This window comes from Phodopus roborovskii, unplaced genomic scaffold, assembly GCF_943737965.1.
Source record: "Phodopus roborovskii unplaced genomic scaffold, PHOROB, whole genome shotgun sequence".
In the NCBI taxonomy this organism is placed as follows: domain Eukaryota; kingdom Metazoa; phylum Chordata; class Mammalia; order Rodentia; family Cricetidae; genus Phodopus; species Phodopus roborovskii.
In genome coordinates, this window is record NW_026126517.1 from 35,546,738 (window position 1) to 35,560,078 (window position 13,341).

Consider the following 13,341-nt stretch of genomic DNA (forward strand, 5'->3'; position numbering starts at 1 on the left):
TGTGTGTGTGTGTGTGTGTGTGTGTGTGTGTGTGTAACAAAGAGGCAATAAATTGGAGGGAAGACAATGGGAAGGTCTGGGAAAGAGAAGATGGGAACAATATAATTATATTTTCATTAAAACTTTTTTTTTAAAAACGAAAAATCTTATCAGTAAAGCAAGCAAAATAGGTACAGATTTTCTGTACAAGTTGTTATACTATAATTGACTAGGTCACCTAATAAGAGTATTATAGTAACAAAACTTACTGTTTAGTAATAACTGAGATACCCACAATACTATTTTTGTCTTTTTCTAAACGCCCAAGTTACCAGATTTAGGGGAAGCATAGCAACTGATTTCTTGTATTTTGAGGTTTCTGAAACTTGTTCTGGTCACTGATGATGCTGTTTTGTTTAACAGGAAGAGCTATTCTTTCTACTAAACTAAAAGCTCTATGGATCACAGGCATGAATCATCTATATATAAAGTATTAAACAAAGTATCTCCTACAATGGCAATTGGGGTATTTTACTTTAAAATGAAGTAAAAGAATGTCTCACTCATTTTCACAGACTACACAAGTACTAAGCTCCATGTTCACACACAGGAGATTCATAAACATATAGATTAGTAATATGTGTCTTACACTGATACGTGTCTCACACTGCAAAAACTGTGTATCTTGTTTGTGCCTCTTTGAAAGGTGGGGTAATGGGAGAAATCGGTGACATCACTGAAACCTGGAACAAATTTCTATAGAATCATTGTTTAAAAGGTATATTTTATCTGAAGACAGTGTTGGACAAGAAGCTAGAAAATCAAATTCCAGTTATGGTAGGGCTGTTAACCTGCCAAGAGACTTTGATCAATCACTAGCTCTTTCTGGACCCCATTTTCTTTAGGTATTTAATGAAAGAACGAGGCAGAGTAGGCAAACTTTTCTTTGGAAGTACCAGTAAATTCAACCTTAGAGGCAAAATGCTTGTTTATATAAAGCTTTAAAAGTCACTATTTTAAAATACAGAATCAATTATTAGCTCCTGAATCATAAAAATAACAACTCTGATTAATATGCAATCCTAGAACTAGACTAACAGCTCTAATGCTTTATCAATCTTGAAAACGCTATTAATACTCTGAATAAATGTCCCCTCTTCACTTAATAACTAATACCAGAAAAGAACTTCTGTTTAAAATAGAGGCTTTGAAAAAAATAAAGAGGACACTACTTCACAGGGAGAAAGGCAGGCAAATGACCCTCTGGACTACACAATTTAGAACTACTACTTTTGACCAAAGCATATGGTGACATCTGGTGGTTGAATTTTTAAATGCAGAAGTAGAGAAATTGGCTTGTAAGGCACTGAATTACATTCTTGCATTGTATTCTTAGTATACTGTGTAAAATCATTTATTCTTTCTGTTTTTTAGATGACAAATATAAGCTCAAGAAGGTTAAACAAACTGTTAAAATTATAAAAGAAAACAATGACAGTGCAGCTTTTCCAGTTTTAGACTTCTTTTATTCCTTCATTGCTTACTGAAGTAACAAAAGTTAGCCTCTTAAAGACTCTTCTTCAATATATTTACCATATTTGCCCCACCCACTCTACTCACTGCTCTCACTTCATTCAGGCTACCAACTGCTTGTGTCTACATTAACATACAGTCCATCTCTCTGCTTTTTTCCTTCTGCTATAACCCTCAAAATACTGCTAACTACAAACTGTTAATAAGTCAGAGGGGACAAGTGCTGAAGAGTCTAGAAGGGTCCATTCTCACTTGGTTATGTCCAGATTCTTACTGGAACTTCAACATCTGGTTCCAAGTATGTACATTATTTTTAATCTCATAAAAATTTCTACCAAAAGCTCTGGTCAAGGATGTGAGCTTTATGGTCTCATCCTCCTCACACCAGACACAGAAATGGAACTCTTGTACCCTGGTTTTTTTTACAATAAACATCTCAACTAGCCCACTTCAGCTGCCAAATGATATCATCAGATCTGTAAAAATTTCCTGAAAATGTAACAAAGGGCATAGAGATAAATTGGCTCTAATACAGTGTAAAAGTGAATGGAAACTTGTATGTGGGCATTTTGGTAAGGTCTGAGAGGTATCATCTGAGCGTGACAGACAAGAAATCAGGCATAATTATTTGTGTGGAAAAATATATTTATGGTAGATGGATTAATAAAGGCAAAGTTCCTCCTAAAGAAAGAGTGTGTGTTATGCACAGGAATAACTAGATGCCTTCTTCCCTTTGTAAAAATAACATTTGCAATAAGATGCCAAAGTTACCTGTGGGTTATTTTGACACTGATACTGCAACTCCCTAAGGTACATGCACTGCCATTGCATCCTTCCACTCTGTGGGCATGTTTAGGTTTTTCCTGAAGGGTGCTTTGTTGTTTTATTTTTTATTTTTATCTGTTTTATTTTTTAGTTTTCTTTTGTTCTCAAAACTTACCACTCTCTAAACTTCCTTTGTTGTTTTACTTAATGTCTTTATTGTACAATGAACTAGTTATACTGTATAACTCTTTATGTAGAGGACTGTTTCCTTATCTTTGTAAAATCTCAAACACCCTGTTTTCAGTAAGCATAATCCAATCTATCAAGACAAAATTATGTTACTGAGGGGCTGGAGAGATGGCTCAGGAGTTAAGAGCACTGCTTGCTCTTCCAGAGGTTCTGAGTTCAATTCCCAGCAACCACATGGTGGTTCACTACCATCTGTAAAGAGATCTGATAACATTTTCTGGCCTGCAGGAATACATGCGAGTGGAACACTGTATACATAGTAAATAAGTAAATCTTTTTTTTTTTTAATTGTTACTGAGACTTGTGATGGGATGAAATCTCTGGGTTCTGCACCTGCTGAGCTTGGTAGTATGGCCATAAGCACAGTAAGTACATAGCAATTACAGGCACCCTAATAGAAAAAATAAACTCTACTTGATTTATTAGCTAAGCTAAACACAATGAAAGAATCTACAACAGTCAGCAGGTGAAATGGGTTTTTCACAGAGTTCTTAATTTGGTGGGGGAAAGCAATATAAATACATCAACCTTAAGTTGATCTCATATTATTATAGTCAATTGCCAATATTAGTGGTTTCAATACATATGGAGAGTGACAGTAATGTGCTGGGCAGAGACAGTCCTAAGAGGACTTCATGGGGCTTAAGTTGGCACAGAAGAATTAAGGCAGTTTAACTGAGAAGAAAGGAAATCCAGGAAACCATGGATAAAGTGGTCTGTAGATTCTAGATATCTCCTGTAAACAAGATGAACTCTTGAGATGGGTGGAGATACCAGGGAATTTACCAACAATGCTATTTAGGGAAAATACTCTTAAATATTCTTGTGACATCAAAGAGACCCTGTAGGAACAGAACTACATTCATTTGACTAATTAAACCTACTGTTTAATCTCTACACTCTGTACTGAATGAATATGAGGAATAGCTATAACTCTAGAGTTAAGAGACATGTTTCAGTGGCAGTGTTTATCTAGCATGCATATTGATTTGATTTGGATTGAATCCATGAACTACAAACAGAAATCAAAAACATATCACCACAGTCCTGACTGTACCTGAATGCTTTTACCTAAACAGCTCTATCTGCTTTCTTCCATTACTAGGACTTCAGTATGCTTGAGTTTATACAATGACTCAAATGACTTTAGGGAAGACATATTTCAATAATTTTATTTTCTGGACTGAAAATTAGTACAAATCCTGTGCAATAAAGCAGGGTGAACATAACTAGGCAAGAGTATAAGAAGATGCAGTCCACTGACTTTAAATATACAGGCACTTACCTAGCAATCCCTTCTTTGGTGTAGAACACAGAATAGGTGAGATTATCTCCATGAGGATCTGATGCAGGTGTACGCCATGTCAATTTGATGAAGCGGGTAGAGACCAGAGAGGCCACGACGTCCCGAGGAGCTGAAGGCAATGGTCCCGTTGTGGCTGGTGCTAGATGGTCAGTAGTGGCACTGGTCAGTGAAGTGGGAGGTAATGTTGGGATGGCAACATCTTGTCATGTGCAAACATTGGGGAATATGAAGGGCAAACCACGACGGTTTTTAAAAAGAGAACAGAAAAACAAAAAACAAAAAAAGAAATAAACAAAACCACGATGGGAAATAAAATAAAATGAATGAACATAAAAAAGGCCATTAAACTGAAGGCTAACATGCAGGCCTGGGGTAACTACTACAAACTAATGGGGATATTCAAGACACATCATTACAGAACAAGCAGATTTTCTGATCTGATAAGGAACAGGGAAGTGACAGCTGAGAATAACACATCTCAAAGGACACAGCAGTGCCCAGATAATTTCCTTAATACTGAAAGCAGCATACAATATCTATCAAACTTTGCATACAACTCTTATAGTTTGGTAGACCTCAGTACTTTCTACTTTATCAAAATATGGGAAAACCTATCTATATATAATGACTATATATAAACAATCCTCATTATATTCCATAAAGTACCCCAGGGGAAAGTCCAGAGAGGGGAATACATAACTTTGATATAGAAATAGGTATGTTTTTCAGCTCTGCAGGAGATTAGAAAGCTAAACTTTCAACTTCAATATTAAGCTCTGTTCTCCATTTTGACAATACCCAAGGAAGTGACAGTTTTCCTCATATTGATAAATTATACTTCATTTGTCATTGTATCAATCCACTTAATTATAACATTATAGATAACTTAGGATCCTCTGCAAGGATCATCACCATAATGTAAAATAGCTATGGACATGATGTACTAGGTGTAGGAGACGAAGCAGTGACACTGAGCAGCCACAGCTAACCTGCTCTACCTTTCTAATTTTAGAAATGTTATTCCTTGTACTCAACCTAAATCTTCTTTTTAGAGACAAAAAGTACAAATTTAATCTCACCCCACCATCATGCCTGAGAGGTCTCACTTAAAAAAAAAAAAAGTTACTATAAACTTCCTGGGGAAATTGGTAGAAAATAGCTAGAGAGGAAATAGTAGACTTTGTTTCTCCCATATCCATCCATTTGATGGAGACTGAACCCAGGGCTTCCAGTGTGCTAGATAAGCACTCTCAACTTACTTAGTTTTGAATTAAGTGGTAGAGCAACAGAGCAACCGTCTCCTAGAAGTATCTGAGCTCTTTCCATATGGAAATCTGACTCTTTATATGGACCAAAAAATCATTACAACAATTCTGTAATCTGTACAACCATACTATCTTCATCTTATAGTGGATGACATGCTGGAGCTAAAATCACTTGTCCTGGGTCATAGCAAGAGGAGAAGGAGTAAACCTAACTTTAACTTTTAGTTTAACTGAATTCAGCCAACAGGAGAACTGACACTTGATTTCCAGTTTAGATATGTCACTTACTTGTGTCATTTTGGGAAAATCACATTTTTTCCCCTGCCCTCTCCTTTTTGTGTCTACCTCCATGAAAGAGTTAGTCTATTAAAATGTAAGATTGTGAAGTTTTTCTTTAGCTATAAGTACACACTTTACTGAGACATATCAATATGGCAAGTCAAATTTGAATAGGCACTGAGAACTTATTCTTGTCCTATATGCCTTGATAGGTGTGTTACCTCAGAGGAAATAAATGCCTCTCATCCACAGTATTTATGTCAATTTGTTTACATAACAGCTTAGGAGATGGGGTAGAAATAATGAAGTTAGACGCTGAGTGGAAAGAATCAAGAACTTTCAAATATCTGGTTTGGCAGACTGGGCAGATGGAGAAAGAAATATTAATGAAGAAAACACACTAAGGGGTAGATGATGAGTTGGTCTTGTCTTAGGCTACAATCTAATACCTATACAGGAAATGTATACAGGCAGTTGCAGATATGGATCTGATTACTATTTAAAAAGAAGCCTCTAAAAATCTTTTCAGGATTCAAAGAGTTAACCTAAACACAGTTACTTCTAAAACATATAAATACACTTTCAAATGTTATCTGACTTACTAAGCCCCATTTTCTCCTTATTTACTGGCTGAAGAGCAGAGTTAATTCACCATATAAGAGGCAGTAATGTCTACTGGGAAGAGTCTTGGATTGAATACAAAGATCCATTTCAAACCCGGACCCTGACACTTTCTAATAATGTAAGCATGGCAAGTCAGTCTGTTCTATGATAGTTTCGGTATCTATAACTTGGGAGTAGTAGCACTCCCTACCCATGTCCCATACACCAGGAATGAGAAGAATGGTAAACAAGGAAGTACATGTGTAACTGGCTTTGAAAGGGCAATGTACACAATACTTCCACCATTTGAATGGGATATGAAAGCAGCGAGGGAGGTAAGCAGGAGAAAGCAGGTGAAGGGTGTAATGGACCAACCATCCAGAATGGGAAGTTTGGTTGCCCTGCAGAACTTCTAATGCACAGATCTGTAATTCATAAACATCCCACAGCACTTATTGACACCATTCCATGTTCACACTGTGTCACCTTGTATGAATTTGTAAGCCTTTTAAGGCCCAAATCTCTACTTGCTTCATCTTCTAACCACTTACTTCCTCTGTCTAGATAACCTCAATAAATTAATATCATTAATTAATAAATGGAAGAAAATTCAGGGATGTTTCAATAGAGAGCAATGTTTCTAAAAGCTCATCCATTATTTTGATCTTTTTAGCCAAACACATATAAACAACATTATGTAATAAAACCAAATTCTCAAGGCAGACCTTTTATTTCATGTATATCCAATCCAAGTTTAAGTACCAGATTATTGTAATAATGTAAACAATCCCTCATTGACTAAGGGGGGGCAGAAATCTATACATACTGATTGCAATTCCCCTTCCCATGTGGTTCTATGTACTAGCTGAGGGAAAGAGATTTATGTGATTACAGAGAATCAAGTAAGAACTAGCTTATACTAGCATCCACAGCAAAATAGTACAGACTGGGACTTGGGCAGAATGGTTTGAGAAGGAGAATGACAAAAATCTCATCCCCAACAGCATTGATAAAACTAGACAAAACTGTCCAGACTCGAAATTGACCAAAGGCACAACACAAACCGAGATGCTGTAGAATAATCCTTCTGTATGCACTGTGAAGATGTGCTGCTCTTATTGTTAATAAAAAGCTGAGTGACTGATGGCTAGGTAGAACTTTTGGGGCAGAGAGAATTCTGAAGATAAAAAGGAGGATTCTACTAACTCTTCATATGTGTACACACACACACACACACACACACACACACACACACACACACACACACACGGATGAGACAGCCTGAAAAACAACTCAAAAGTTTGAAGGTATTCCCCAAACCACATCAAGATCTAACTCAGAGCTTGAAGAGTTTGGACATAATTCAGGACTAATTTTTGTCTAATAATTTATATAGAAATAGAGGTGATGGGTGTGGTGGCAAATGACCACAACTCTAGCACTTGGGAGGCTGAGGCAGGAAGACCATGAGTTTAGGCCAGTCCGTCCAGGCTGGGTACAGAGTAAGTTCTTGTAGCAATAAAAAAAAAAAAAAAAAAAAAAAAAAAAGAAGTATATGTTATCCCTAGAAAACAAAATTTATATATACACAGCCTCTTAGGAAAATAGAACAAGAAAATAACAATAAAAACTAAGCTACAGGGCTGGAGAGATGACTCAGTTGTTAAAAATACTGGGTGATTATTTCAGAGGACCTGGGTCCAATTTCCACCATCCACATGGCAGCACACAACCATCTATAACTATAATCTCAGAGGATCTGATGTCCTCTTCTGACCTTTGCCGCATCAGGCACACAAGTATTTCACAGACAAATTTACAAGCAAAACATATAAAATAGTAAAATAAGTAAAAAAAAAAAAAAAAAACATTAAAAGACTAAGCTATATATTAGTGGTTGTGCACTCTATAAAACAAGTAGTCCAAGCAAGTCACTAAAGAAAACAGAGCAAATGCTAGGAGTGTGGGGGAGAAGAGTCAGAATCCAAAATTGCTTATATACCATCTAAAATACTTAATATTCAACAGAAAATGCCACATGCAACTAAAAAAGAGCGCATGACACAAACTCTGGAAGTAAAAATGGCAATCAATATGAAATGTTTAATAAAAAAAAACTTTAAAATATCTGCTTAAATATGTTCTAAGAACTAAAGGAGATGCTAGGAACTACCCAGGATTTGAGTTTACCTTATTTATTATAGGCTAACATGCTGACCTATTAACATTTCATGGACACTGAAGCATAAGTAAGCTCTACATCAGAGAGAAAAAGAACTTTCTCCCTCAGGGGCAAAGGCAGCAGTCAGAACTCCCTGTGGGCTGCAATCAGTCCTATCCACCCCCATTTCCTACACCTGCAGTAGGGAGTGTTACTAAAGAGCAGCTCTATATTCACTGCTTTTATAGCAAGCCCTAGACAAAGAACATGCTTGCAGTGGACATCAAATTTAACTCTGTTATGGTCAGAAAATGCTTTGTATGATTTCAGGCTTTTAAATTTTATGGAGCCATACTCTGTGATCCAGCATACAATGTGCCCTGGTGATTGTTCCATTTATGCCTGGGATGAATCCAGAACTGCTGGACAGAGACTGTATAGTGTCAGTTAGGTCAAGTTGGTTCATAGGTTGTCTGTAAGTCTTCTATAGCTTTTCAAATTCTGCCTAATCATTTGATGGTTTTGAGTTTTACTATTAGATTATGTATTTTGTCTTCAATCATCATATATGCATCTAACAAAAAGAGTACCAAAGTAAAAGACATAAAACCAGAGAGTATTGAAGGAAATTTTGAGAAAAACTCAAATATCTGGAAATTAAACAACTGCTACTAAACAACTCCAGGTCAAAATACAAAACAAAAACAATTAAAAAAACAAACAAAAGAGAGAGAGAAATCTTAAAGACATAATTTCAAATATTATCAACTGAATAAAACAAAACACACTATGCAAAAACTTATAAGCTGAAGCTAATGTAGTGCTTATAAGAAAAATGGCCTTAAATGGCAATAACAGAAGTCACAAGTATCTATGCTTCTATTGTAGACATAAGGCTAACTAGGAAATGAAGAGAAGATTATAGTTATCTACACTAAAAACGTAAGTGGGAATAATGCTATATTATCAACAATTCTACAGATATTAAAAACATGAGATTATAGACAAATTTATATAAACAAATCAGAAGCTTAGAAGAAATGGACAGGGATATAAATTACTAAATATTCCCAAGAATGAAGAAAAAACACAAAAGCTTAGTAGTCCTTTAACAAGTAGGGAAACGAGGCAGGAAACAAGTAGTAGCCAACTAAGAATGTTTAAGCTCAGATAGCTTCACTGCTAAATGGCAACAATAAATATATTAAAGAGGAAATAAAGCTAATTCCTCATAACACAACCTTAGCATTAAACTGACACCACAGCCAAAGACATCACATTAAAAGCACAGACAAATAACCCTCATAATCAGATACAAAAAAACTCCTTTGCAATACATTAATGAAGTACTTCATAATGCATTAAAATAATTATGTATCATGGGCATATAGGATTTAGCAACAGCATTCAGGACTAGCTTAATACTTAAATTAAAATAACAATTACTAATTATTGCAATAGAAATAGAAAGCTTTTTAAAATAAAAATTAAACAGACCTTCGCAATAAAACTCCCAACAAACACTGCACTTAATAGTAAAAGTTTAAACTTCTGTAACTAGAAACAAGACAAGGATGCTAACTCTCATTTCTTAGCACTGTACAGAAGCTAGGGAAGAATGAAGAATGGAGGGAGAATAAAGGAGAGAGGGGAAACAAAGAAGGGAAGAGTGGATGAGAATCACTGAAAAGGAATAAGAAGGGGAAAGAATATAACACAACTGTCATTTATGAATGATGTAACATATATGTAACATATATATATATACCCTCATACATCTACTACCCTTCTCCCACTCAACCTATTAAAATTAAGGTTAGTAAGGTCAAGGGATATAAAAACCAACTATACTTTATACATTTGAGGAACAATCAATACACATATGAAATTAAGAAAATAATTCTGGAGTTGAGGAGATGACTCAGTGGTTAAGAGTACTGGCTGCTCTTCTAGAGGGCCATGTTTAATTCCCAGCACCTACATGGAGGGTCACAGCCATCTGCAACTGCAGTTCTAAGGTATTTAAGCCCTCCTTTGACCTCCATAAGCATGTGGTATGCAAAAGAAACAAAACAAAGGAAAAATACATGCAAGCAAAACACCCATAGAAATAAAATTTATTAAAAAGGGTTTGTATTATTTCTATAGTTCTAATCATAAATTTCATTTACAATAGCATAAAAAAGCGAAGTCACTTAGTAATAAACTCAATATAAATATAAAAATTATACCCAGAAAACTACTGTGAGAAATTAAAGAAGCCCTAGAGACATTTCATGCTCACAGATGAGAAGATTCAATATTACTATCGTGACAGGTACTAACATTAAGGTGGAAAAAAGTGGAAAAAGGTGGAAAAAACATGAATGGCTAAACAATTCTGAAACAGAAGAAAAATGTTGGGGGGCTTGCAATATCCAATTTCAAAACTTAGAATAAACTGTAAGAATCAAGACAGGCTGATGTTAGCATTTGAGCCCATTTAAAAAATGAAAAAAAAAAAAAAAAAAAAAAAAAAGACGAAGAAGAAGAAAAGAAAAGAAAGCAGGTTGAGCAAGCCATGGGAAGCAAGTCGGTAAGCAGGACTCCTTCATGGCCTCTGTATCAGGTTCTGCTTCCTTCCTGTCCTGACTTTTGTCAGTGATGGACTGTTACCTGGAAATGTAAATGAAATAAACCTTTTCCTCCCCAAGTTGCTTTGGTCATGGTGTTTCATTACAGCAATAGCAACCCTAACTAGGACATTAATATTGAAACTTATTGTACTCATTAATTCTAACAGCTTGGTGGATTTTTATATTGTGTATGAAAGTGACAAATATAAACAGTTCTATGTTAGGAGTAAGGTTTTTTCCTGCCAGTCTTGGGGCCAGCGGTTCTGCTCTCTCCAGTCTCTCCCTCAAATCCTCCTAGTCTCCTAGTCTCAGCTATCTTGCTTTCCTATTGGCCAACAGTGCTTTATTCACTAGCCAATAAGAGAAACATATTTACAGAATGACATCTCCCATCGGTTCTAAATAAATTAATCTTGTTTTTTTTTTTTTTTTTTTTTTTTTTTTTTTAAATGGGTAAGTGAGCTGTTAAGGAGACTTATGGGGTAAAGGGTGCTTGTTGCAAACCCTGATGACCTGAATTCAATCTTTGGGATCCAGCCTAGGAGGCATTGCTTAATGATGGCATATATCTTTCTCATGCTGTGTTCTGGGCCTTCCTGGCTCACTGCACAAGGAATGAGCGAGCCTTCCAGCTTCTTTGTTTATAATGCTCCTACATCCAGAGCAACAGACAAGGCCAGTCTGGAACTGACAGCTTCACTTGACTAACATATTACACATACCTGAAGCTGTTTCTGAAGGTAGAAACCATTAAATTCTATGTTGGGAATGTTGCACTTAATTAAGAAGATCCAATTATTCTAATTTAACACCTACTTAAATTAGTGAAGAGAGCTAGAGTAGGAACATTTAAATTTTCATTATGGAATGCAAAATGCGATTTCCTGTTTTAATTTCTAAATTCCTTCAAAAAGCAAAAGAATGTCTTGGGAGAGGGTCTTTCTCTGTAGTCCTTGATTTCCTCATTTAAAGAACTCTATTACATTGGTTTACATTGGTTTACATTGGTTAAGTCCCAGGGATGCTCATAGTACCATTGCCTAGAATTCTGTGGGAACAACATGGTGCATGTTAACTCTAAATACAGCTGGAGTGTCAACTAAGGTACAGTTCCACACACTATCATGTGTGAAATGTTAGCAGGTATAAAAGAAAGGAAAAGAGAGAAACAGAGAGAGAGGGGGAGGGGGGAGGGAGAGAAGGAAGGGAGAAAGACAGGGAGAGATGGAGAGAGAGGAAGAGGAAGGGTGACGTGGGACCCTAGTAATAAAGATCTCCGACAGGACAAAAATCCCATTTTGTTTGCTAATGTAACACTTCTAAAGATCTCTGACAATTATACAGGAGGAAAACAAATCCTCTTTTGTTTGCTAATGCAACACTTATAAATCTTAATCATGAAATCTTTTATCCCCAGACAACAATCAGTTTAGACACCCTCGATTAAATACTAGAAAAGATCCTGTACAACAGAGAGCCTACTGTAAAGAGCCTCCCTGCCTGAAACTTTTCTGGTTGTTCTCCATTTCATGCTTTTAATTTTTAAAAATGAAGTAAACTCATTATAAAAATAACTTAGAACAAGCAGAAGTGTGCAAAGCAAAAGGACTAATGTTTTCCTTTCCTGCAGAAGACAAAAGGGCCTTGTACTCCAGAGAAGCACTAAAGAATCAGGAATGTGAATCAGGCAGTGTTGTCCCTCAATGGAAGAGATAACATCTGAATTCCATCCAGAAAGCCAGGAGTGGATTTTGTTAATGACCTGATAATCCTTTTGCTATCTATGGAGGCAGACCTCACCCTAATTCCCCAGAATTATATTCCAGACTCTTCCCTTTCCAGACCATCACCCATCCTTAGGGGAGATGTCACATGTACTTCATGGCCTGCTGACCTCTATGCCATAGGTCAAAGACCACACTAACTTCTGGCTTTTAGCTATAGAACCCACCCTCATGGTCACAAGTACTTTATAAAAGAGTTTCTATGTAGTCATGCCTTAAGTTTTATTGTGTACTGGACTGTTGCCTAAAACTATTTCCCAAATTATACAGTATTTTAAATATGCTAACAGTGAACCACCTGGCATTAACTCCCCGAAGTTTGATCCAGGTTGATGAAGTCAATCTATACTGGGTTTTTATTTTTATATCTTCATACAGTTTGTTCCCCTGTCTGACACCCAGGGAACCTCTCACTTTCCATTACATCCAAGATAATCTTTCTAGTAGAATTCAGAAAGTACCTTCATATCTTCCACAATATTTTTAATATTTTTATTTAAAACAATCTTATTTTACATACCAATCCCAGTTCTCGCTCATTCCTGTCCTCCCATGTCCCCCAACCAACCCCCATCTCACCCCCTTCCAAAATATCTCTGGGACCCCTTTCTTTGTTCACCTACACCCTTTCCCTGTCTCCCTTTCCTCAACTTCCCAAGAGTCAAGAGGTGAACAGGCTCTGCTACACTATCCTTATGATGCACTTCACTTCCCTAAGCACAAAGCAAGAGTTACATGACCATGAAGCATGAGCACAGATAAATCTTACTCTTTTCAAGTAGTATACCCCAGGTATGCTATC

General features: G+C 36.3%; 1 protein-coding gene across 11 annotated transcripts in view; it reads right to left on the reverse strand.

The window, feature by feature from the left end:
* Positions 1-13,341, reverse strand: part of Neo1 (neogenin 1) — a 168,936-nt gene that overhangs the window by 52,325 nt on the left and 103,270 nt on the right. For 7 of the 11 annotated variants that reach the window (XM_051197607.1, XM_051197610.1, XM_051197601.1 and 4 more), the window contains exon 8: positions 3,812-4,031. In XM_051197607.1, coding sequence (XP_051053564.1) covers positions 3,812-4,031 — 220 coding nt within the window. The remainder of the gene's footprint in view (positions 1-3,811; positions 4,032-13,341) is intronic. The other 4 variants (XM_051197609.1, XM_051197605.1, XM_051197602.1 and 1 more) reach the window with 1 other exon arrangement.